At 38.2% G+C, this 27223-nt stretch overlaps 1 protein-coding gene across 7 annotated transcripts in view; it reads right to left on the bottom strand.

Moving 5' to 3' along the window:
* KCNK2 (potassium two pore domain channel subfamily K member 2) overlaps window positions 1–27223 on the bottom strand; it is a 207860-nt gene that overhangs the window by 14934 nt on the left and 165703 nt on the right. For all 7 annotated transcript variants that reach the window (XM_070497506.1, XM_070497505.1, XM_070497508.1 and 4 more), the window contains exon 6: window positions 22474–22613. In XM_070497506.1, the coding sequence (XP_070353607.1) occupies window positions 22474–22613 (140 nt within the window). The remainder of the gene's footprint in view (window positions 1–22473; window positions 22614–27223) is intronic.

The raw sequence follows: 27223 nt of genomic DNA, 5'->3' as shown, positions 1-27223 counted from the left end.
AATTACACAGGGAAAAGAGTTAACTTTGCAGTGGAGGAGCCTGGCAGCCAGTATTTTATGTGATCTAGTTCACATCACCAGTAATGGGACAGATTGAAATTGTGTGCCATCTGACAGAAGGCAGCGAGAAGAGCTTTTTCATGTGTTAGATTTACGTTGGGTATCAATTACTGTGATATTTATATCTCAGTGGCACAGTTAAAGAGATATAGAATAGTCAAATGTCAGTATTTAAAGTTCACTGATAGTCATATCCTTTGTCACTATTTGACCTAAAATGAAGAATTTTAGATTTTAATTTAAAAATATGCACGGACAGACCTCGCTTTTCAAAATACTTTCGGGAAGTTCGCGCACAAAAGTGCGAAGACCCCTGCCCTGGACCAGTGCTTTGTAACTACAATAGTAGGGAGCAATGAGAAAAAGTTTTCTCCTCCAACCTACTTCCTTTTCCTCGTCCAGAGACAGAAATTGTAGTTCTCTGCTTTATTCCTCATTTCACCTTTTCCTCTCCCTCTATCCCAGAGTTTTAAGAAGGGAATGTAAATATTTTGGTACCCTATAATACGATTGATTTAGGAAGTGTTACCCAACCAGGAGCTTTTGAGGCTATGTGAACTTCTTACCACTGTATATACACCATTAGGAACCGTGCATTTCTTACTGGGAAAGGAGATCAGAGCTCTTAACAAACTCTCAAAGAGTACGTGACCCGGCCAAGGCTATGGACCCCTGCTATATGAAGTAAATTCAACACGCATTTCTATAAATGGACTCTTGATTTTTAAAAGTGGAAGGATACTCAAAGCAATATTTTTTATAAATTTCATTTTGTGTAGTGTTTTATCTCAACTGCCTAGCACAGTACAGGCACACTTAGGCACTTAACAAATCTTTGTTGAATAAATGTCCTAGGAGCCAAATGAATTTTGGAGTGTTAAAAGGAGATTGGCAGATAACAAAGAAGAGGATGGTAGAGAGCATTATGAGAGAATGCCGTAAATCTCAGACAAAGAGTGTCATGCAAAGGCTTACTGGAATGGGTTGGGAGAAAAGCTACTGCCCTCATGGTGCCTACTGGGGGAGACAGGCAAATAATGTCACAAATAAATACATAGTTACAAATCACGATTAAGTACAAATAAGGCAAAGTAATAAAACACATGATGAGAGCATATAAGGAAGAGGAGTAATTTAGATTGGAGGGGTCAGATGGGATGCCTGGAGAGATGTGACATTTAATCTGAGAGCCACATAATCAAGATGACGGGTGTGGAGAAGAGTGTTCTAGACCAGCGCAGAGCAGGTGGGTGGGGTAGGGACCGATGTGAAAAAGAGTTTGGTATAATCAGAGAGCTGAAGGAAGGCCCAGGTGACAAGATTCCAATGAATCCACAAGATGAGACTCGGGAGGTAGGCAGGGCCCAAAAAGATGTTCAATTAACATCTTTCATGTTAAATGAAAGATTTTGAACTTTATTCTCAGAGCAATGTGTGGCAACTGAAAAATCTAAAGCAGAAAATAACTAACAAATTTAGGTTTTGGTTTCTTTCTTTTTCTTTTAAATTATTTATTTATTTATTTATTTATTTATTTATTTAATTTTATTTTTTAAAGATTTTATTATTTCCTTTTTCTCCCCAAAGCCCCCCGGTACATAGTTGTGTATTCTTCGTTGTGGGTTCTTCTAGTTGTGGCATGTGGGACGCTGCCTCAGCGTGGTCTGATGAGCAGTGCCATGTCCGCGCCCAGGATTCGAACCAACGAAACACTGGGCCGCCTGCAGCGGAGCGCGCGAACTTAACCACTCGGCCACGGGGCCAGCCCCTTATTTATTTATTTTTGAGGAAGATTAGCCCTGAGCTAACATCTGCTGCCAATCCTCCTCTTTTTGCTGAGGAAGACTGGCCCTGAGCTAACATCCATGCGCATCTTCCTCTACTTTATACGTGGGACGCCTTCCATGGCATGGCTTCCCAAGCGGTGCCATGTCTGCACCCGGGATCCGCATTGGCAAACCCCGCTGAAGCAGAATGTGCGCACCTAGCCACTGCGCCACTGGGTGGGCTCCTGGGTTTTGGTTTCTGTGCATGCACCACATGTGCTGCACCTGGGAGTGCAGAGAAAAGAACAGGACTTCTACTTTTCTTTATTTTTATTAAGCTACAATTAATATTTAATATATGGAATGACACTAGTGCCCTCACTTGGTCCCTGTGGTCCAAGGAGGAATGCCGAGAGAAGAGAAGGATTTCCATGATGGGAAGACTGACAGGGGCTCCCTCACTTCATTGCTGTCAGCATATTCTGGTGTATTTGAATTTACGGGCAATGTGTTTGCTTTTATAAAACCAAGATCTTTAAATAGTAGAACTTTTGAAATAGTAATAAGAGGAGGTGTGACCATGAAAATCTTAGGCACCAACATACTGGTTACCTCATGGCATAACACTTAAAGATCACCTATGCATTTTTCTTTCTTAAAATTTGATGATCTGCTCTGTGATGACAAATGTTTTCTGTAGGATGCCATCTGGCAGATATTTTGAAATAAACCAACCCATTTAATCTAGGCCTTTAAGGGATATAAGATATATAAGATGGGAACCGCTGTTCAAAACATTTTTTAAATGTGGATAATGGAAGGAAAATTTTAAAATGGGTGTTTGGAAATGTCACTGCTACATTTGTCTACAGAAAGGGGATGCCGCTTATCAAATCGCGTCTTAATTTGTAGCAAACTTGAAAGGATTTTACAAACTGTTGAAAAATCTCCCAAACAAAGGGCTTCAGTGGATATTGAACATGGACTGACCTTTAAAACAACAGTTTGACATCAGTAAGATGGATATTCCCTCGTTTAAGTAAACCATTTGCACAACTAGTGAATGATACAGAAAAACAAGTACAACGTTGAATAGGCAAAAATTAAAAAATGTAATTCTTTCATTTGGATCTATATAGCTATGTAAATTAACTTTTCCAGACTCAGCCATTAAATCAAGAATCAAAATAAAATGCACCATGAAGCAGAATCAGGAATTCCCATAACATGGGGTGTCAAATGTAGGTCTGAAAACGTAATGGAGCATACAAATCATGTTGATCTCATTATTAGTTTTTAGTGAGAGCAAAAAAAGTTTTTCTATTATCAGTAAGTCCAATTAAAGCATTTAAAACTACTTTGTTTTTGTCTTTTAACATTTCTATCTTTGCATATGTTTTAAATATATATCTAATGTACTGGTATAGGAACACAGTAGTACAGGTCTGTAATTTATAAAAAACATGCATACAGTGGAGGTACATGCCCCCAATTTTTTTATTAATAAAGATTCACAATAAAAATCTGGGAGACATTGGAGAAAGGAAATGGATTGGTGGGAGGTGAGGAGAGAAGGAAGACATCGAGTTAGGATGCTATTATGGTGGACCAGGTAGACTAATATGGTAGTTGGAGGTAGGGAGACATGCAACCAAAGTAGTGGTATGGAGACAGAGAGTAGAGAAAGGCACTGACACGTGTTTTGGTGATGCTGTCACCAGAACTTGTGTTGTATGAGCCATGGAGGTGAGGAAGAAGAAAGTATCAAGAATGACTGGAAAGATTTTGGCATGAGCAAATGAATAGATACTAAGTGATATGTGCTGAAAACCGGAACACGAGAGGGGAACGACATTTGGGATGGGGCTATCACAATCCCGGTGGGTCCTGTTTAATTTGAGATGATAAACAGGTGGTTGATTACAAGGTATTCCCCGCATGGCAGCTCCTGCCATCCTCTTGGGGGAACTTCAGCTTCCATGTGAATGACTCACTGAGTACAACAGCCTCACCAAACGCTCCCTCCAGCCTTCGTAGCAGTTTAACTTTTGCACCCATTCACGTCTTTAGTCTCACCATAACTCCCATCTCTCTGGCTCTTTTACTTTCTTACCACTGTTATCCTATGTTGTGACTTCACTGAGCCTTGCAGATGCTTGGCCCATTAGTGTCTTAGTCCATTGGTCCCTCTTGACTCCTTCCTTCACTATTCTAGCTATTCTCCACGAAGCATCACCTCTATACTCTCCCAACCCCTACAAGTTCCCTCAAACACTATATGTACATACTTTGATAGCCATGTATCCTATTGTGCCTACTGGTTTCTGGCTATCATGTTTCCTATTGGACACTGGCCACTGAGGCCTGAGACTGTGTCTAACTGTGTCATCTTAGCTCCAGCACCAATCTCAGTGCCTGAAACATCGTGGCTGCCCCATAGAACTTCAAACAACTGAATTGTGCAGATAAAATCAGCTGCTTTTTCTTGAAATTAAAGGTGATTGTTTTAAAATTTAAAGCCTTTAAATCCAGTTTGTATACATGAAATGTAAGCATATTGGAAATTCTGTTCCAAGCAGTGCCAGATACGTACTCTTTAGTTCCATGGAAGTCAAAGGAAAAAGTTATTTAAGCTCCAGGGCTAAACCAGTCTCTGATCAGATGCATTACCAGAATCAGTGTCAGTGCAAGTTACAGACGGGAGCAGCTGGAGAGTTTTAGAGTGCGAAAAGGCGATGAGAAGTGAGTAAGGAAGAAGTGAGAAGAGAGTAAGTCCTCATTTTGTTGTTCTTTGTTGCTATTATTTTCAGAGGTTAATGCATTTATCTCTGAATATATGCTCTATCAGTTTAAAAATATCTATCACATTTAAAATTTGCATAATGGAATGTGGGAGAAAATATACACTATGGTCTCAGCAGAGCCAGGAAAATTATATTTCCAACTTCTTTTACAAAGGGGAAATTACTTCCAGAAATTTCTCTTACAGAGTAAACTCTCCCATGTATAATTGCATGGGTGTGGGTGGTCGACATTTACAGAAATTCTCTGAAGTAATTGATGATCCACGTATAGCTGTTCACGTTGTCACATTAGATGAAATGCAGAGGCAGCAAAAGCAATATAAAGCTCAAAGATATTCTCCAAGAACTGCTTCAGATAGGGGAAAGAGTAAGTAATGGGAGTTTCTACATTCATAGCACTGCCTTTGCAACTGGCCTTTTACTCTTCTCCCTTCTAACTCCTTGAAATGATATCAATGAAGGACAATAACATTTCCGGAAGGAAAAACACAATCTACATCATTAGCACAGAAGCAGCAGCTTTGTTTTAAAACAATTTACTGACAGAGATTCTTAGTATATATTCTATAACATAGCTATAATCTATATTCTGATGAGCTGTGCTGTCCACTTCAGTGGCCGCCACCATTCTGGCTATTGGACACTTCAAACGTTAGCCAGTCTGTTTGAGATGTGCTGTAAGTGTTAAATATACACCAGATATTGAAATTTTATCACAAAACAGAATGTAAAATATCTCACTCATAAGTTCTACATTATTAAACATTTATATATCAAAGTGATAGTAGTTTGGATGTATTGGGTTAAATAAAATACATTATTAAAACTAATTTCATCCGTTTCTTTTTACTGTTTTAACGAGGCTAATAGAAAACTTGAAGTTACATATGCGGCTTGCATTTGCATTGTGCATTCTATTTCTATTGGACAGCCTGGTCCGTAGGATGCCTTTCTATTGCCATCTTTAAACTGGACTACAAAAGAAATCACGCTCTTATTCTTTTATGAATGTGTAGAAAACAACTTTCAGAAAAAAAAACTAAAAGTGGTCATGTATGTTTGAAAAATAAGACAAAACCAGGAATTTTCCCCCACTCGATTTCAACAAGTAAAAGTAGCAGAGAGGGTCGAATAATGCAGCGTGTTCACTGCCCAGGAAGCAAGTGTTCCCAGCTGCCTTTCCCAAACCCAAGAGAGCCCTGCCAAATTAGTGCTACAGAAATGCTGCTCACTGCGCGGGACATGCTCTGGCTCACAAGCATGCCACCGTATTTCAATTAACTTGGCCAAACTGTAATGAGGCTGCCTAAGAAATAGGAAGAAAAGACAGAAAATAAAAGAAGGGGCAATGGAAATGCTGAGGAGGTGACAGCAAGGCACGGCTGGCCTCTCACCTCGGAAGTATGCAGGGTGTTGTAAATACAGATCAGAAATGCTGTGAAGCTGTCTCCTCAGCTGTCTCCACCGATGGCTTATGGATTTAGAATTCAGGAACGTAAAGACAAAACATAGGAAGTGTTACTGTGAAAGAAGTGAAAGAGCTATAATTGAATAGCCCTTCACCAAGTGCTTCTCAACAGTCTCTGGAAAGGCATCTTGATGTGCACACCCCCACCCCTGGCCTGTGGCGGTCGGAGCTGTCCAAAGCATCTCCTCACACCACATAAACAGGAAAGAACTCTACCGAGAGAAAATGAAATGGAACCCCCCGACTTCCACTGCTAATCTCCTGAGGCAGGCTGACTTTCACCTACAGCACTTAGGATATCACTTTATGCTTTAGAGAACACGATTTGACCTATTTTTGTTTGTATCCATTTAACAGAGAGCTGCGTTATAATGGGTTTCTACTAAACCGTGGTCTGGTTATTTTATGAAGCCTGTAATACATCAAGTACTAAAGGGGCAGGGAACATTCAGGCAGGTGAGAAAAGGCAGGGGAGGTGCAGGGACAAATCCAAATGCCTCTCCAGGTATCTTGCCACATTACTTACTGTTTTTGATTTGATATTGACTAAGTAAAGCCAGCTTCACTATCGCTTACATTAAACCGATGCTCAGAGACGGGGAGTGAGATGGAAGCTGTGCCTGGGTCTGATTTTAACCTCTTCAGGGCTCATAACAAAGCTCTCAAAGGCTTTAACTAGTCCCAAGTTCCCCTCTCACTAGCCTCCTTATCTTCTTTTCCTTCAGATGTAAAAGTTGGTTGCTTGTGCATTTTGAATAATGGATGGTGGAAACTTCCAGGGAAAGAGCAGAGGGAATTAACCAATTCATCTTTCTCTAGTTTAAAAATCTCTTCAAATGGCTGTGTTGTCCAATAGGGGACAAACCATATAAATAATTACTTTGTGAGACAAAATACCCAGCTACACGAGAGCTTTAGTATATACAAGAATATCATGCTATTCATGGAGCCAAATGTGGACAATGGAGTGTATTTGTAATAGTAAACAGGTTCAAAGAGGCAACAATGCAGACGTGTACGTCTGAAGCTGTTTCTGGCCCAATGGGCAGTGTTAAATGAGAGAAGCATGCAAAGACCTACAAATAGACAATAGGCGAAATCGGTTAAACATTTAATATCAAATATTGAATTCTACAACTTTGATATTTCCCAAGAACTTTTAAAACAATACTTTTGAGCTATGTCCTTTCAACGTATAGAACCTACACTTTTAATCATGAGAATCTAGGATTATTTGGCAAGGTCGGGGTTCTAGAGGCAACTTCAAATTTATATTTCTAACACTTCTACTTATTTTAAGGAAGTACTGTTTTATGAGATCCCGCTTTAGCGTGTTATTATTTAACTTTTCAATAACCATCATTTCTAATAATTCCATAGCTTACAATACTTATGAAATTGAGAGAAATTTTCTGTAAGGTTGAATCTGCTTATTTAAAATAAGAAGAGTGGGGGCCAGTCCCAGAGTCAAGTGGTTAAAGTTCTATGCACTCCGCTTCTGGGGTTTGGATCCCGGGTGTGGACCTACTCCACTCATCAGCCATGCTGTGGAGGCATCCCACATACAAAGTGGAGGAAGACTGGCAGAGATGGTCAGCCCAGGGCTAATCTTCAAGCAAAAAAAAGAGGTGGATTGACAACAGATGTTAGCTCAGGGCCAAGCTTCTTCACAAAACGAAAAAGAAAGAAAAGAAAAGAAAAGAAGAACAGTGCTCTAACTTGGTCACTTTTCATTAGCCCTCCTTCAAAACATCATTAATGATGGCATCACTCTCCTACTGCCTGAAAAGAACTACACGAAGCTGTGAGCTTTCTCACTGGTCCAATGTAGAACAACAAAACTTTTGTCTATCTTTTTTTTTTTTTTTGAGGAAGATTAGCCCTGAGCTAACATCTGCTGCCAATCCTCCTCTTTTTGCTGAGGAAGACTGGCCCTGAGCTCACATCCGTGCCCATCTTCCTCTACTTTATATGTGGGACGCCTACCACAGTATGGCTTGATAAGCGGTGCATAGATCCACACCCGGGATCCGAACACCCAGGCCGCTGAGGCAGAACATGCGAACTTAACCGCTGCGCCACCAGTCCATCTTGAATAGAAAACTGTAAAACATTTTCATATTCGATAGTCTTTAAACTACATGACATTGCAAAGCCAGGAACACTTTTATTCCAATCAAGCACAAGCAGCACCAAACGTTTCCCTCTCAAATTATAAAAACCATACTGACAGAAATATAAAATATCTAGATTAGCATTTATTTAAGTGCCAGAAACAGTTATCAGTGTTCCGGGGATATTTTAGTGTGTAGATTGTTGAAGGCAGAGGAAGGCAGTATGACTTCTTTCTCAAAGCTGCTTACTCAGAATTCGTAAGCGGATCAAACTGAACCTCAGACACACCATTTCCAGTAAAGAACAATCCTGCTAAGCTCCAACAGGGGAAGAAAACCTGTGCTATTTGAAATTAACAACTATTTTGAAGCCAGCATTTTTGAGGAAAAGTTTTCTAATTAAAAACACAAGCAGAGCTGGGGCCGGCCCAGTGGCACAGCGGTTAAGTTCCCACATTCCACTTCTTGGCAGCCCAGGGTTCACTGGTTCAGATCCCGGGTGTGGACATAGCACCGCTTGGCAAGCCATGCTGTGGCAGGCGTCCCACATATAAAGTAGAGGAAGATGGGCACGGATGTTAGCTCTGGGCCAGGCTTCCTCAGCAAAAAGAGGAGGATTGGCAGTAGTTAGCTCAGGGTTAATCTTCCTCAAAACAAATAAACAAACAAACAAACAAAACACAAGCAGTAGATTATTTAGCATGATGCATTAGAGGTATCTATAGTTTCTAACTGGAGATTTTGGAAAACGTACCAGTTCCTCTTTCAGAACTCCATATTAAAAGTTTCATGTTAAGAAAACAATTTCTCTGAGCACTCTCTTCACTTTATCCAATACTATTAATATATGTATTGTTCTCTAGAAACCTGTCAGTTATATACAACCCATCTTGCCAGCCTACATTTTTCTTCACTCATGCATACCTTTTACTTTTCAAATCAAATAAGTGCCCTTCAGATCAGCAAATTTGTAATTTTATATAGCTTAGAAAGTTTGAAAATATTAAAACTTTCTGGAAAATGTTCATAATGCTTAAAATAGAATCAACTGCTATAAGCAGTGCTGCTCATGGGGTGGGGTGGGGGGAAACTAACATAGCGGGAAATAATAAGAACTAACTATTTTAAAATAAAATAAAACATACAGCAATAACAATAAAAATATTAAAACTTCCAAGAAATCATCACACTGGGAATAAAAATGAAATTTTCTTGACATTTTGCTGCACTTAGAGACTCACGTTTGAACTAGTTTCTAACTTGATGGCATCACACTTTGTACTACATCTTCCAGTAATTACTCAAGTTTTTTTAATTGAAACATGAATAATTTTAACTTACTGAAAATTTTAAGTAGCTTATGTCAAGCTATTTAATTATGAAATTAATCAGCCCTTCATACTAATTATAATTTATTTTGTATCTGTAAACAATTATAGAATGAATAAAAACCATCAAAGTAAGTATGCTTTGGTTTTGGTTCTACTGAAAAGTAAAAAAGTGAACAAAATTAAAATTGTATCTCTGATTTGACAAAGAAGAAAAACTTACTCCTTCCTCTTCTTTATTTTTTGGTGAGGAAGACTGGCCCTGAGCTAACATCTGTTGCCAGTCTCCCTCTTTTTGCTTGAGAAAGATTGTCACTGAGCTAATATCTGTGCCCATCTTCCTTCATTTTGTATGTGGGACGCCCCTGCAGCATGGCTTGATGAGCAGTGTGTAGGTCTGCGCCAGGATCCGAACCTGCAAACCCCGGGCCGCCAAAGCAGAGCCTGCGAATTTAATCACAAGCCACGGGGCTGGCCCAATCACAGCTTCCTCTTTTACCACTGAGGAAGTACAAAATACACTAATCTTTAAAAACAAGCATGAAAAAGAAACTCCCTGCATTATTTTAGATCTCTCCAAATTCTTCTTAACTCTGCATTCTACTCCTTCCTCTGAGTCACTTTATCTCCACACTTTTTCCTTCATTCAACTCAACAAGCATTTATTGAGTGCCTATTATATGCCAAGCACTGTTCTACAGGATTTTGATGAAGTAAAACCAAAAAAATTCCTTCCTTTATGAACAATAGGTTGTGGGAAGAGAAATAGGCAATAAACAATGAAACATAATAAACGAGTAAATCACATAGAAGGTTAGTGGTTGGTAAATATGATGAAAAAATGGAGCAGAGCAAGGAGACGCACGAGTGCTGGGGGTAGAGCAGTTTCAACTTGAAATGAGATGGTCAAGGGGTGGGCCTCATTCCACAAGATGGGATATGATAAAGTTGAAGATGTTGTCTCCCAAACACTGGTTATCAAGGCAGCATTTTTAATCTGTGAAAGAAGAAAGGCCACTGAGGCCAAAGATCTAAAAAAGTCATTATACAAATTCTTATGTTAAATTAAACGATCAAGCTTTGCTGTAATGCTGTTTTCTCTTCAATATGTGATGGCACAGGAAAGGTACTGAAGGGAGGAGTAGTATTATGGAGGAGCATTTTAAATCGAAGAACTAAATAGTTATAATATTTACAATTTTGATGAGTTTATTTTTATAGAGAAGATGTTTTTCCCCTAAAGCTGTTTCTGGAATAGCAAATTACTTTCATTGTTACAAATTGAAGTTGTTTAAAAGAAAACCTGGAAGATATTAGGAAGGGAGCCAGGTAGAGATCCTGGAAAAGAGCATTCACGATGGAGGGAACAGTGCATGCAAAAGCACTGGGACAGGAGTGTGCCTGGGGTAGGAGAGGAACAGCAAGTGGGTAGCGAGGCTGGAGCAGAGTTAGCAAGGGGAAAAAGAATAGTAAGAGAAGAGGTTGGGGTAATGGGGATGAGATCACGTAGAACCTTTTATGCTACTTTACAGACTTTATGTTTTACTCTGAGGACAATGGGGAGACATCGGGAAGCTTCTAAGCAGAAAAATACATTATCACTTTTTCAAAGGATTATTCTGGCATCTTGGTTGAGAACAGACTTTACACAGAGCACAGCTGAAGGCAGGGAGACCAGGTAGCCAGATTTTGGAATCTAGGTGTGGGCTAACTGTGGAACAGAAAAGGATGATGAGAAGGTGAGCAGTCGTTTAAATTCTGGATACATCTTCAGATCAATCCCATAGGATTGAATGTAAAATGAGAAAGAAAGAGAGAAGTCAGGGATGTCACCTTCTTCACGAAATTTTAACCAATTCACCCAATTAAATTTAGTCATTCCATTTATGCATACCATTGCACACAAAGCATCTTCTTTGTAGCTCTACCAAAGTACCTACCCTTTAGTAATTACTGGTACATGCTTATAAGCATTCACCTGTAAATTTCTCCTTGAGAGCAGATGCTGTGACTTTTTTATACTTCTCTTCCCAATACCTAGTAAAATGCCTGATGCACCATGAGCAATGAAAGCATGTTTGATGAACAAACAAATCAATGAGTGCTTGTGGAAGGAAGCCACTTGTTCTACGCACCTTTTGCAGGTGGCATAGCACTCCCTAACTCTACTTGGCGAAATCCTTCTCTCTCCTATACTCAGACTATGTTGCCTTTGGGTCAGTTCACATTTATGACAAAGCTCGCATGTTGCAGTCCATGTGCCTTCAAGACAGGAGAGCAATTTTTATCCTGCCCTGCTTATATATGTCCTTGGAGCATTCACTGCTCATTCGGAAACATGTTTTGAACACAAAACTGTAGTCATTAAATCAAACATATTTAGGCTAAATCTGTCCAACAGGCTCTCAAAGTGGGGTAGAAATGACACAAATAGGAGTAAAGATTAATATATATAATACATGTATATAACATATAATATGTATGTATATATGTATATATTCATATATTTAGAAAGATGAACATAGAAAGATAACATATATACAGTCATATATAATACATGTATATAACATATAATATGCATCTATATATGTATATATTCACATATTTATAAAGATGAACATATCATATATTTATAAAGATGAACACATAAAGATACATATATACATTCACGTGTCACTTAATGACAGGGATACATTCTGAGAAATGCAACGCTAGGCAATTTTGTCGTTGTGTGAACATCATACAGTGTACTTACAGAAACCTAGATGGTATAGCCTGCTACACACCTAGGCTCAATGGTGCTAATCTTCTGGGACCACTGTTGTACACGCCCTACATCATTGACCAAAACGTCATTATGCGGTGCATGACTTGTGGTGCATGGCTGTGTGTGCGTGTGTGTATGTGTGTGTATAAATATATACATATAATACACACTAGATTGTATAAAAATACTCTCGTTGAAAGAAATATCTTAGCTTCTCACAAATAGGTACCAGGAAATTAAAAGGGCAATCAACACATTAGAAGCCTTGGCATTTGTGAGAAATTCCATGAAAATATCATCAAATTTATACACACAGTCTCCAATTTTGAAAATAAATTCCTGCGTATGGTAACATATGACTTATTTTCCACTTAGCTTTAGGGCAATATTTCATACAAAATATTTTGCTCAAAAGATAACTAAGTGCTTGTTGATATAGAGAGACTATGAAAATAACACCAGGGTGTTTATGAACAACTATGTGTAGCAGAGATAACCAGCTAGAAGGTGTGAGAAGCTTTCTGTGTTGGTTTTTTTTTTCAATTCTAAAGGTGAAAAAACCAGACATTTTAGGGATCATAAGTATCCTGAGATTCTGGAGATAGGGTTTATCCTAGGAGTCGGACCCCCTTCCATATGAAAGCTACTACTTTAGTGAGCGCATTTCTTTGTTTAATCACAGACAGGTAAGTCAAGCACCTATCCTCTGTTCTGAGGAACAACTTTACCTGAGGAAGCACTCCCAATGGAGTTGCTTGAGACTAAAACATCTGGTATCATGTTTAATAATTTAAATAGCTATCTCCAAAGGGGAGAGTATATCTGCATATTTTGTATATGTCATATTACTATTGTGTCAACTGGTCTTCTGCTGTTTTGGTCCCTGCCCTCTGGAGAGGGAAGTACCCAATAGAATGAACTTGTCTAGAGTGATAAGCAGACGCCTGCGCTATGTCACCAAGCCAGAGGTTGAGGTAAAGGAGGGACCCTTTGAGAAGACGACCAATGGACTCCTAGGAGCAGTACTGTAATTCCCTTAACTTATCCATAAAGTTATAAATTGTTCCATTCTCCTATTAGCTGTATTATGGGGAATCAAGTGGAGAGTCTGTATCCATGATCAGCGTGAAGTGGCCCCAGAAAGAGCTTCAGCACTAGGAGAAGCAGTTATAACATTTTGGGAGGCCAGATGAGAACCAAAGAGAGAAATCTGGAGCTACAGTCTGGAGCGACAAGTAACAAGTGTAACAAGGGCAGATTTGTGGAACATGCAAGTACAACAAATTGGTCTATTTTCAAGTTGAGATGAGATAATCAGCCTAAAGTCTACACAGAATCAAAAGAGAATTTTGAAAAGTTTTAGCCAAGTAATGAATAAGGAAAGTATACCAGAAATGTCTAGCCAAATACGATTTTGCCTAATGTATAGGTCATAATCAATATATAGATTATATTATGAAAATTATAATATTTGCAGAATCTGGTTTGTAAATACAGTTCCTTAGAATATTAGGTTGCATCATATGAAATTGTGATACTTAAGGTCAAAAATAGTTGAATGTCAACAATTCATACAGTTCAACCTCATAAATTTCAAAAATAATGTCATATAAGGATATCCTGCTCTTTCATATCTGTAATTATTTCGGTATGATGCATTGGTTTTAGGAAACTTAACATCAGCTCAAGATACTTACTTCTGGAAAGTTTACATATAAAACAGTTTCAGTATCATTGGACCCAATCCTGAGCAAGAATATAACTCTGAACGAGAGCAGAGATCGTCTTTCTATAGGTACACAAATATCTGGTCGCTGTACAATTTAAAGCCCATCTCCAGTTTCCTTAAAAAGTAGGTTGTTCTATTTCACTTCAACTCTTTCCTTAATGCTTCTATTTTAATCAAACCACTAGCGAATCTTAAATAAAATAAATGCAGATAATATAATATTTTAATATAAATGCAGATAATATACCTAAGCCCATCAGAGATTTGGAAACTAATACAAAATTCACCAAATATGAGCATGGAACATAAAGTTTAAATCTCCCAAGTTATTATTATTATTTTAATTCTTTCCTTGAAGTAGAGCAATAATGTTTATGTTCTGCTGGATTAGTTAGGATAGGGGAGGACAGAATCTAGAACAAACAGCCCCTTAATCTCAGCGGCTTAAAGCAACAAGGGATAATCTCTCACTCGTGCCAAATGTCCCTACATGCCAGCAGCGGGCTCTGCTCACTGTGGCCACTCAGGGACCCAGGCTGACACAGCGCCATGATCTCCTCTAGTCATTGTCCCAAGGGCAAGGGAGCTCTTGAGGGGCTCACAGGTGCACTTCAATCTTATTCCCCTTCTGCTTACATCAGTTTTGCTCACAACTCATTGGCTAGAACCATTCACATGGCTCACCAACCACAGCAGAAGAGGAAGTACAATCCTAACAGGCGTCCAGAAGGGGAGACAAATGGAAATATTTCATGAATAGCACTTATGACTAACGTTTTTACTGAAGGAAGAACTGGGGTTCACGAGCATGTGCATACACACATATCATTAACTGGAAGCCATTCTTTTGGTTCAATTCAAGTTGGAGGCAGGAAGAACTAAATTCTCTTATTACAATTAGGGTGCTATCCACTGAACAGTAAACAAATCGCCATACTTTGTTACAAAAGATGATCAAATGATCTCTGATCAAACTTCCAAGTGTCCCCCCTACTCTCAGCTCCAACTGACCACAAACTAATATGCTTTTACAAAGAGCCATCTAGGAAGAGGAGCTGAAAACAATTTCATTTTGTTGATCCATCTTTGAAAACACAGTTGCTTGTGTTCTCAGGAAAACAGGTTTGATTTTTTGTAGAGTGTGATTGATTGTAGCTCTGAATACAGACAAGCACAATACTTCGGTTTGTATGATGAAGACCGTCCAAAAACAATTTTGAAAGCAAAGTTCATGGTGGTCACTTTTCCTAACACAAATTCTCAGAACAGACGACAGTATAAAAACAGTCAAAAGGGACAGATAGCATTATATCTTGATTCATTAAATCCCCATAATGTGCTCTCTAGCTAAGGAAAATGAACTTACTTATAAAGGGCTTTGAGGCAAAAACTATTAATTTATTTTCCTATTATGTACAAATGAATAGAAAAAATTACTCTGAATTTCCATTACCACATGACATTCTGCGAAATACCTGAAGCAAAAAGAAGCTACAATTTGTAAATAGTGAGGGTTCCATCTAAAATCTAAAAAAGAGAAAAAAGAAATCTTCCTGCATGTTTTTATTTTTTAAAGTAGCAATCAAGCTACTCTCTCTCAGTTTAATAAAAGGAAAAATACAAATGGATTCTGCCTCAGTCCACACATCAGGACACCAGAAAATCTGTGACTCTAATTCAAGAAAAGAATTAAGATAGTATTTTGGGTAGATTTAAGGAAAATTTAATGCAGAAACTAGTTTTCAAGTCCATAGAACATCCAACATGTTTGAAATTCCCATACCTACCTTTTTCCTAGCCTATTCTGGACCCTGGGTTTGTGATTAAAGACTAGCAATATACATACCCTTAATGTTTTCTTATCTTTTCTTTTGTTTTTACTCATTATTTCAACCAGGCAAGATGTTTAGACATAAGCATTCACAGCATTTTTATGTTCTATACAGAACAATATATGATATATAGATGATAGTCTAAGAGCTTTACAGGATTACTCAATTTGACAATAATTTGATACTAATTTCTTCAGAAATCCATGAGGAAAAGAACAAGCATTTAGTAAGCATTTAGCCACATTCCACGCTCTACCCACTGAATTTTTACATCAGGCTCATAAACGAAGTTAAGTCTTTCTTTATAAAAAAAAAAAAAAGGAAGATTCAGAGAGATTAGGTATTTTGGTGAAGTTTGCAGAGGTAGTAAATAGTTAAGCTAGAACTAAATCTCACTTCTAAGGGCTCTAAAGTCCAGGCACATTTTAGAAATCATAAAAATCATTTCCATTCATTAAAAATTGTTAAAACGTTAGGTTTCAAGATTTCACTGATCTATAAATGAACCATAACACAGTCAGTTACGGAACTCAACTCACAAAGTCCTCGTCTGTAGCTGCATAGTAACAGATAGGTCAGATTCGGGTACTTATTTCTAATATGTCGATATTACCTACATACAAAAGGATGAAGAAAGAATGACAATAACTAAAGCACACAACCACCTTTTCTGAGCATGTGGGAGGAGGCATCACAAAAAGGCTCGAAACCTGGGCCAAGGAGTCAAGCCATCTGGGCTGATGAATGATGCTACCACTTACTAGCCGTATAGTGTCAAGAAAGTCACCTTACCGCCTATGCTAGAGTTTCGTTGTTAGCAATTATTAGCTGACAGCTGAGCACTTTTCATTTTCATCTCATTTAATATTAAAAAAAAGAAATGAAATGTTTTCTAGAAGAGAGGCATTTCCAATTTTATTTTTAGCATACATTTTGACTTGGTGGAACTTTCTAACATTAGACCCACAAAGGTTCATAGTATGAAACATAATACTGAGACTATGTAGAGACATATTTGGGGTCTTGATTCTACAGAAATGACTGTTCATAAAATTCATTTAGAAATTAGACATGTACTATCACGTGAGAGTTGCTGTTGCCTCAAAGTATAATTTAAGTCTTATATAGTTATTTGGTTTTTTATTTTTATTCTTCTTTCCAATCACTTATTTACTAAGTAGGCAACAACTTGCTGAGCCAAGGCTGGGACTGAAAAGAGAAGACACTTTCTCCTTGGCATAACTAGGCAGAGCCAAATACAGACCAGCAGATGAACCTCAAGTCTGATTGCTCTGATCTTTTTTCCATAGCATAGTGAAGGACACCGCCCTCCCCATGGGATAGAAAGAAGGGCCCTTTATATATGCCTTATTTTTAATAGCCCATCATGATATTGCTTGCCTCTATTTAATTTTATTCTTACCTTTTGGCCAAAAAGGAGTTTTATGTGCTAAAATATAAACCTGAGAAGTTTTACAATCACTGTATATTGTGCCCATAGTTCAACCTCAAAAGTCATTTATAACCACTTTAGTATCGCAACGAGAGAACAACAAAAACAAAAAATACCAAGAAAAATTTTGAATTAAATAGTAATGCCCGCCCCCCCCAAATATGTTAGAAATCAAAGCAACAACTACTAAGTCTGATAAGCTGTCAGAAGATTAAATAAAGGAAGGAAGGGAGGGAGGGAAAAAGAGAAAAGAAAAAAGTAAAAACAGTCTATTTTAAGAGCTAATCAAAGACTAAGTGCCTTCTTATTCAAAATTCCTTTCTCCGTCTCTAGAAGAAGAAAACTAAGAGCAAATATTATAAAGATCAATAAAGAAATGTACCACCAATGGAATCCACCCAATACAGAGATCAGCCTCAGACGACCACAGATGAAGAGTCACTCCCAGAACCCAACACGGTGCTCACCATGCAGCACTTAGTAAATGTTTTTGAATGATTTAGGAATGAATTAGACATTACATAATCTCCTAACTGGTCTCTATGTCTCCAGTCTTTTCCTCCTTTCCTGCCACATTACACTGTCATTCCAAAGCTCATCTCCCACCCCACCATCCATATTTACCACATACACATGCCCACCAGTAGCTACGATCAGGGCTGCTACATTGGTCAACTCCAGGGGGCACCAATCACAGAGTTTGCTATTAGTTGTGCTCCAAGGGCTTTTCATAAAATACACTGTGAATGCAGCCCTTGGGAATTGTGCTTAAAGAACTATCTTAGGATATACCCACTGCATTGCACAATTCCAGGGCACAATATTTATGATTTTTTCTACAGGAGTGGCACCCCTGGAGAACAACTTCATAGGGAATTCTAGTTACTTTATTTATCTATTTTATGTTACTGTGTCAGCCTTTCCTTGGATTCTTTTTCTTCCCTATTGTCTTTAGCCAATCTGATCCATCACTTTAATCATCCTCTCTCCAAAACCTCAACTCCTTTGCTCTTCCAACAGACCCTACCATGAATCAATTTATTTGATGACATTATTTGCTAAACAATCCCATTCAGTCCCTACAGCCGCCCTCTTAAACACAAGTGTTACTCCAGGTTCCATCTTTAGCTCTACTGTTGACTTACTTTACAAATCTTCATTAGGTGAATTCATCTATAGGCACAACTTCCATTGTCATGTATGTCGTGATGACCCACCCAAACTCTCTCTCCAGCTCCCATCTTTCCTACATTCCAGGCTTGCATATCCAATTATCTACACTTGAATTAGCCACCTGGATGTCCAACACATCTATCATTCACAGTATGTCCAAAATGACATTCTCATTCCTCCTGTCTCCTCAGAATCTCTCATTTTCCTGTGTTTCATAATCCCATCCAAAGCTAGAATCATGAACGTCATCCGTCATCCTCTCTTTCTATTGCCCACACATAATGTGTTACCAAATCCTATTCCTCCGATCCCCCAAATAATGTTGAAATCCGTACTTTCATCTCTATTCCACTGCCACCAGAGACCCTTCCTTCTGTATTACCTGGATTCCCGCAATAATGTCTCCCAACTGAATTCCCTGCATCCAGCTTTGTTTCCAATCCATCTTCTTCACTGTTGACAGGACCAATCACTCCACTCACTTAAAATCCTTCAATGGCTCCCTAAGGTTTTCAGAACAAAGTCTAAACTATTTCAAATGGCATATAAAACCTTTCATATTAAAAGCACTTCTCCCATAAGAAATGATGAAGTGTTCTACTGCACCCTTTCCAGGGCCCAGGTTGCAACTGCTTTTTAATTACCCATCTCAGGCTAAGATAAAGAGTTGCCAAGCCCCAGCAATTTCACTGAAGGGAGGCATCGCCACCCTGAGTCAAGTTCAGAGAAGACCAAGTGCTCTCACCAGGTAACCGGCAGAAGAAAACTATGCCCCTCCACAGTCTCAGGTCCCTTCACAATGCTGGGGCCAAATATAAGTTCCAGGGACAGTCTTTCAATGGGCACTAGAGCCTCCCAATCAAAGGGAGTCTTCTTAACATGATATAAGGCGAACTTACTAAAATGAGTGTCTCCATTTGCATGAATGTCTCCAGAGACTAAAGAAACAATACAGGTAAAGAAGTCATGCTTGGTTATCCATTCATTGTGGCCAGCTGTAGTGCCACATGGCCGGACAACACTGGCATGCTGTAGCAGTGGCTGTGGTGGTGTTTGTCTCACATACAGATAGGAGAATTCCAGACTCTGTGGAACATGTACATCAACACAAGAACTATAAAGAAATCACAAGCCTTTCAAACTCAAGGAATGTAAACAGTAGCCAACTGAACTACTGTATGTTTAGGCATAATAAGGATGCACTATTCCCTGCCTGCTTAGGAATTTACCTTCTGACTTTTGTGGGCATGTTTTATTTTTATTACACCTGCCTCAGATAGCAGTATTATTGTATTATCCAGAATACCTAAATAATCCTTATTTTCTAAATGGAAACATCATTTCCTCAGAAAAGGGTACACAGGTTCATAGAAAAAGATAATTAGTCATATCAAGTCTTACGGTTGAACATGTGCCTATTCTCCATTAAAGCTTTAAAAATAATGAAACAAACACTTTTACAGAAACGCCTATGTCTCATGAAAAAATTATTGAGGTCATTATTATTTTCCTTGAGGAATGCAGATCAACTATAATTATATGTGACACTTCTGAAACAATGTGGTGTCATTCCAGCTACTTCCTCTTCAAATATTTTAGATGGATTAGCTATACCAACCTGTTTAATTCAGCAGGTTCGTCAAAAACTACTTTTCCTTACTTCTAAACATAATATTTTCATTAAAATTAGTTTTCATTGGAAATAGAATATACTTTAACATAAAAAACAGAAGTAAGGCCACATATGACTAGAGCTGTAAGTTTATACTTAACCAATATGATTTAAGAAGATTTGTTTCTGAAAAAATAATATAAGACTGGGGCTTATTACTGGCCAAAATCTTTTCCTTCAGGGAAAGCATGTGTTTTAGTATTATTACTCGGAAATTTGATACTACATATTATTTTGTACTTTTTATATTCTGTACTAGTTACATTTTTTAATAGAGAAGATTCCAAGTTATTAAAAATATTTAGCATTTTTATTCATCAAAAATGAAAGCCAGAAATAGCCTTGCTGCTTCTGAACAGTTGGGAAGTTTTTCAAAGCTGGAGTATCTGGAATGGTTTAGGTACAGAGGCGAAGGAATACAGAGTGAACAGTCACTCAGCATGGTTCATCTATGTAAAGACGACAGCTCGAATGCATTTAGTGGTTTTTACTTAATTATGCTCTTTAGTGAGTTATTGCGAAACTAAAATTATCTAACGATCTTTTTTCCATTGCTGTGGACATTTTAGTAGTATTTCATTTATAAAAAGTTTGGCCCTGATAATCTATAGATAAATTATAGGTCCTTTCCCTTTCTTTCTTCACGTTCTCTTTTGAATCTGTGACCCAATTTTGTCATTTCCCTAAATTGCATTATATAGAAAAAACACATCGGCTCAAACTGACAATTCCCTTTCAGCTGGCTCAACTGTCTGGAGCAGCTGCAGCTGCGGAGGGCTCACATAAAATTGCTCATGGCCTTAAGTCACATGAGCTTTCTACAGACGCAGTCACCAGAAAATACACGTTACTCAAAACGCTAGGTAGAAGCCAAGAGTCTTTCTAATTCACATTACAAGAAAAAGATAATTCACATTGCAAGAAAGAAATAGTTTACTACTTTCCAGTGTTTAACAGCATGAAAACCCAATGATACATCTCATACTTTCAGCTGAGAATCATGAAGATCACTCATAAGTAGGCATAAGAACTTGTTTTTCATATTAAATAAACCAGTTAATGTTGAAATTTAAATTTATTTGAAAGGATGGCGTTATGGCCTGAACTGCAATCTTTCAAAAATTCACATGGTGAAGGCCTGACCCGCAGTGTAACTGTATTTAGAGACAGGGCGTTTAAGGAAGCAATTAGCTTAAGTGAGGTCACAAGGGTGGGGCTCTAATCCAACAGGACCAGTGTCCTGACAAGAAGAGGAGGAGACACCGGAGCTCGCTCTCTCCACGCACGTGCACAGGGAAAAGGCCACGTGGCGCCACAGCAAGCGCACCGTCTGCAAACTGAGGAGAGAGACCTCACCAGAAACCAGCCCTGCTAGCACCTTGATCTTGAACTTCCAGCCTCTTGAATTATGAAAAAATAAATTTCTGTTGTTTATCTACCCAGTCTGTGGCATTTTGTTATGGCAGCTGAGCAGACTAATATAGACGGTTCTCTCATTACTCTGGAAAAGTGTGCTAACGGTTTGGACCAGCTGGTCCTATCACAACAAGTGCTGGATTTTAATAATATAGGTTTTTAAACTTTAATCAAATATTCTATACCAATGTTGTAAAGATAAAATTTCCCCGTTTTATATTTAAATCAAGATTTAAATTTCAATATTTCCAAAATTTCATGGGTCAAAATTTTAATGTTCATTTTTATATGTATAGCTGTATAAAGCAGGTAAAAGAATATCTTTTTGAAGAGGTGAAATCTGTACACTGGGAAATTGGCCATAAAGCACACAGCTTTGGGGGAATATATGCATGTGTATACGTGTGCATTTGCACGCATTTATAGAGACATAAGAAAAAAGGAAATAATTGAATATAGTTAAAAAAAAAAACAAGATTATACAATACATTCACTTTTTCATGCTATTGATATCTCGACCCAAATATTTTCTATTGTATTTTTCTTTACAGAATAATATGTACTTTGTGCCCGTGAAGAAAAAAAAAGGAAAAGGAAAAAAAGAAATAACAAAGAAAATATTTCTAATTACATCCTTTTCCATTACAAATAAGCCTCAGTACCTAGATAGCATCTGGCACATAAAGGTGTTTAGTATATATTTGTTAAGTAAATGAATTATAACTCAAATATTTTCCCATTACCATATACAGCAAATCCACACCAAATATAAATATTAAAACTTTAAATAATCTTTAAATATTTTTAAATGTGAATGTAAAAGAAGAATTAAAAGTAACCTCTGCTGAATTAACTAAAAAGGAGTATTTTTACACACTTCTTAATTCTCACCTCTTCCTTTGTCTTTTTTGATATCACTCGGAGCCAGTCTCCAATCATGCTCAGGACAGCAGCAAAGTAAGCCAGCCCTACAAGGATCCAAAACCACACGACAGGCTTATAGAAGTCTAGATATTCAATATCTGATCCACCTGTGAGAGAAAGACAAAGCAGAACAAAATAACTTCATATTCATAAAAGTAAACAATATAGATATTTGCTGAAATTATTCAACTGAATTTTGGCTTGCGAAACAGAAATCTTCGAGCAATTGATCCACGTTATTTCCTTCATATGCAATTCCTTGTTTTCACTCATGTAATCCTTACCCATTTTTCAAGAATCAGTTGAGTAAGTTCTTAATGAGACTTTTCATTACTTCTCTTGGTCATAATGATTCTTCGTTGTTTAATGTTTCTTTTTTGTTTATTACAGTCTGTCTCAACTAGTCTAGTACTTACAGAATCCATGTGTACCAGTTTGCTCTTTCCATCTTTATTGTAACAAGTAGAAGACAGAGACAGCATTTTTTATTTTTGGTATGCATTTGACGTAGTGTATTTACCTTGTTGCCAATCATTCATGCCAACCAATCAGTACATGCTGACCCATCAATTCAATGCCAACCCAGACAGAAAGTGTTTCTTATTTTAAAGCCATCAAGACAACGGATTGGTAACAAATGCCAGAAACAATACCTTGATGGGTCTAATTTGAACAAATGGTAATTTGCAGGTGAGTCAGTCATTCATTATTCCTACTTTTCAGAGGAATTCCCATGTTTGTCACAATTTTAAATCCCTAGCTTTCAAGGAAATATTAGTAAAGGAGATCTTTTGCTTTACTCTAATCTTTGTTACTTCTCCATCCATTTGGTACAGTAACTGCACCTATGAGAACGCGAATACATTTCAACACATCCCTACTTCAGCGCATATTAATGGTGTTCTTATTAAATCTTAAACACCAAAAGAGTTACTTTTTTTCACAAGAGAGGGAAGCAAGCATCTCCCTTGAGAAACTCATAAGTTAGCTTGAGAAAGCCTCACACAGACTATTAACCATAATGAGGTACATCGAGAGAGAACAAAAAGGAATAAAAAGTGCTATGAGAGGACACAGAAGAAGCGATTTTTACATCTTGAAGGGGGAAAGTAAGAAGATAGAAGGTGAGTTTTAAGTAATGAGGATCAAAACAGAGAAAAGTTCAGTGTGAAAATACACAGTATATTCAGGGGACTTTCAGTAGTGGCTAAAGCTACATGTGGATGGGGGCCAGGGAGCAGAGGGGTAGAAGAGAGGAATCTAGAAAAAGTAAGTTGTGTCAGGTTGTAAGGACTTGTTCCCCATGCAATGGAGAGTATGTAAAAGTTTATATACAGCGAAGTTTTACACTCACGTTTGACTGCATGCACAAAAAGATCTAGTGGCAGGGAAGGAAGGATTGAAAGAGAAGCTTCATGAGAAATTTTCATTCTGAACTAGCTAAGAAATTACTGTGCCCAAGTTAGGGCTGGAATGGAAAGAAGAGGCATTTCAGAGGCTGAATCATCAGGGACTGATGACCAGTTAGGTGGTGTGATTAGTGGAAGGCAGGGCTCTAGGATGACTAGAACCCTCACTAGGGAAATGCTGCCAGCAATTGAACAGGAAACACAGGGGAAGCAACAGTAACTAAGAAAAAGAAAAGTAATTCACATTGGGACAAATAGATTTGAAGGGCTTTAGGTATAAACAGGTGGAGATACTCAGCATGATCCTTAAATACAGATCTAACACTTAACAGGGCAGAGAGGGAGAGAGGATTTCAGGATCAACAACACAGAGACCGGGGATCCTTAAACAGGGGCTGTGGATGTATTTAATTCACAAAAACTCAAGCTGTACATTCAGAAGAACAGCTAATAAACAGCACGCATACATTAAAAATCAAATACAAAATTTTGAATGTAACATTACCGTATATAAATTAGACTGTGAGTTGCCCACAATGACATTTTCCAATATTAAAGGGTTAGAGTAAAAAGAGGATATTTTTCTATCGAGCAAATAATACAAATAGACACCAGTTCAGCTTTCTTTTGGGACAAGTAATAATTTTAAGAATACAGCTTACAAAGTAAATAATATTACCTTCAAAATGCTGTAAAAATTTTTACCTTGTGCTGCATTTTTAAAAATATCATTTCTGGGAAGGACTGTGGAGGCTAAATGCATCTCGTGATGGTTAAGCCTTGGCCCATGGCGGATGCAGCTCCACAAATTCACAGAAGTGACGTAAGAAGTGTGTGGAAACTTGGTATACGATAGGCTCACCAGCAAATTCCATTTTGCAAATGTTTCCATTTCAATGAAACCAAAATGATATTTCATCCCAAGTACTTTCTCTTTCAAAACCAGAAAATCTTCATCCAAATACTTGTGACTCACTTTACACATAAGTTCACCAAGATGTTGATTTTAGAAGTTAGTTCATGCTCAAGATAACTTTTTATAAGCCCTCTTTCTTATAAACAGGATGTCACAGTTTGCAAAGAGTAAATTAGCTTAATCACTAACGGTCTACATTTGGGTAAAATGTTCATCCCACAAGTTTTAGCGGATTCTAAGCCTGGGGTGGCAGGGGGAATATTTTCCCATTCTTAATTGCCACTGTTAAGATGAAATACCACAGTCAAATGATCTCGGAAAAACTAATATATATAGGAATATTGTCAAACAACTCACAAATCCTATTCGCTTTCTGATATCGAAGATTTATGAATTAATTTCCACATTACTCAATTCACTTGATCCAAGACTCTTAGACAAATTAAAATGTCTATAATGTTAAGATAACTTGCTAAAAGGAGGTAGCTTTATTTTTAAATTAGAAAACATTTAAAAAATTTCTTGGCTGTCATAAGCATTAATTTTAGTCTAGCTAACATTCAGGAAAGCTGTACATGGGTCTCTTGCTTATTAAGAACCCAGGGCAATTTCTCTGTCCTGGATTCACTGCCTATATACTCCCTATCCCCACCTCCACTCCCCCATTCCATCATTTTTTCTCTTGCCACAGAGTCCTGGGATGCAGCCTGCAGGATGCTACAACCCACTCTCGCCTCTTGAATTCCTCACCCACTTGGTAGGAACAGTCACCTCGTTGCTATTTTCTTTGTTGCCACTCAAAATACGCACACAAGTCCTTTCCATTTTAAGAGCTTTCTGGCTAAGTATTACAGGAGAGCAGACAGATGGTAATAAAAATTACCAGGAGAGGTGGAGGTACAAAGGTTTCAGTAATCTTACAAACTTTTCCAAGTGGTTGAAATAAGTCTCTTCCTAAATCTCACATGACATGTGATAGCCTCTTTTAGAAGGCGCCATTTTTCTCTGGACTTCTTCTCCTTGGTGATTAAATAAGGAAACCAACCAGACTCTAATCTCATGTAGCAGATTACAGTACTAAAAACGTAGCTCAGGAAACGTTCAGGCTGGTATTATTGCTAGGAACCCATTCTCTCCTCAGGTGGGTTTCCTAAACATTTGCTGGCAACAATCCTCCTACTCATCATTAAGAAAGCCCATTTCCTATCTGGTCCCAAAGAGTTGTTAGTTGGGGGCAGAACAGCCCATGAGGCCACAGAAGGCACTTCCTGGAAGGTTCTTTTATTTTGGTCTGGTAGTCCTACCTAACCCAGTCTCTATGCTCATTTCAGCTGATTTACAAAATATTCAAAATCTGATTGAGAGAGAGAGAAATGGAAACTAAGACTGGCTGCTGCCTACCTAAATGAAATCATTCCATCCTAAAGCCCCGGGGGGTGGGCGTCGAGGAGAGTTACATTCCTACTCCTCACACTTCCACTGATTTAGGACAGGGCTATTAGTAAGACCATTTGCCCACAGATTTAAGCCATAGCTCTAGTCGCCTTTACCAGCAATTGAGCTGATAATTCAATTGTCATCACTCTCACAGTCTGTTCAGAACTTAGGAGTGAAAGACAGGTTTGTACTGGCTCCCCTAAAACCCCAAGGGGAATTATTGCTCCTTTATAACAGAGAAGCCATAGTCTCAGAGGGTAAAATGACATGTGTCAGGCCACATAGGAAAGGGGGCAGCTGAGTCAGAACTCAAACCCAGGCCTGCCTGGCTCCCCATCACAGGCTCTTTTCACTGAACCAGGCTGTCCATGTCACCTACGATCTTAGCTACTGTCCTTCCCATCATTTATCCACCAAGCTTTTCTGCCCATCCTGCATGGTTGACACTTAGCTAGGGCTGGAAACACAAAGCCAAACATGGTGTGCCTCTGCCCCTCCAGGTTCTTACTGAGAAAACAGGTGGCTTTGACGATAGCACTGCTTTAGCAGGAGGCTCCTGACCTTCCTTCGGTCCTCATTCCAACATTTTCCAGCAGTCGGCCCTATTATGCCCTAAAGAATTTGAGTATACAGTGCCCTCTCCCCCTTAAACTTAATCTTTCCCTGTGATGCTCCTGAATCACAAAATATTTATAAAGAAAAAAAAAAGATATATCCTGGATTTAAAGAACCATCTAGCCATTCTGGGCTAAGGTTATCAACTCCATGCTCACCTCTGGTTTCCTAAAATGATGTTATAGACTATAGATAGATAACTTTGTTCTAAAGAAAATGGAGGCCATTTCTTTACACTGGTCTATAAATATTTTAGTTCAGATATCAAATATTCATTTCAGTTTCTTTGGTTTGTTTACTTTTAATAATCAAAGCTATCCTGCATTAATATGAAAAAATT

Source organism: Equus asinus, chromosome 25 (genome assembly GCF_041296235.1).
Source record: "Equus asinus isolate D_3611 breed Donkey chromosome 25, EquAss-T2T_v2, whole genome shotgun sequence".
In the NCBI taxonomy this organism is placed as follows: Eukaryota; Metazoa; Chordata; class Mammalia; order Perissodactyla; family Equidae; genus Equus; species Equus asinus.
This window is presented reverse-complemented; position numbering and strand designations above follow the sequence as displayed.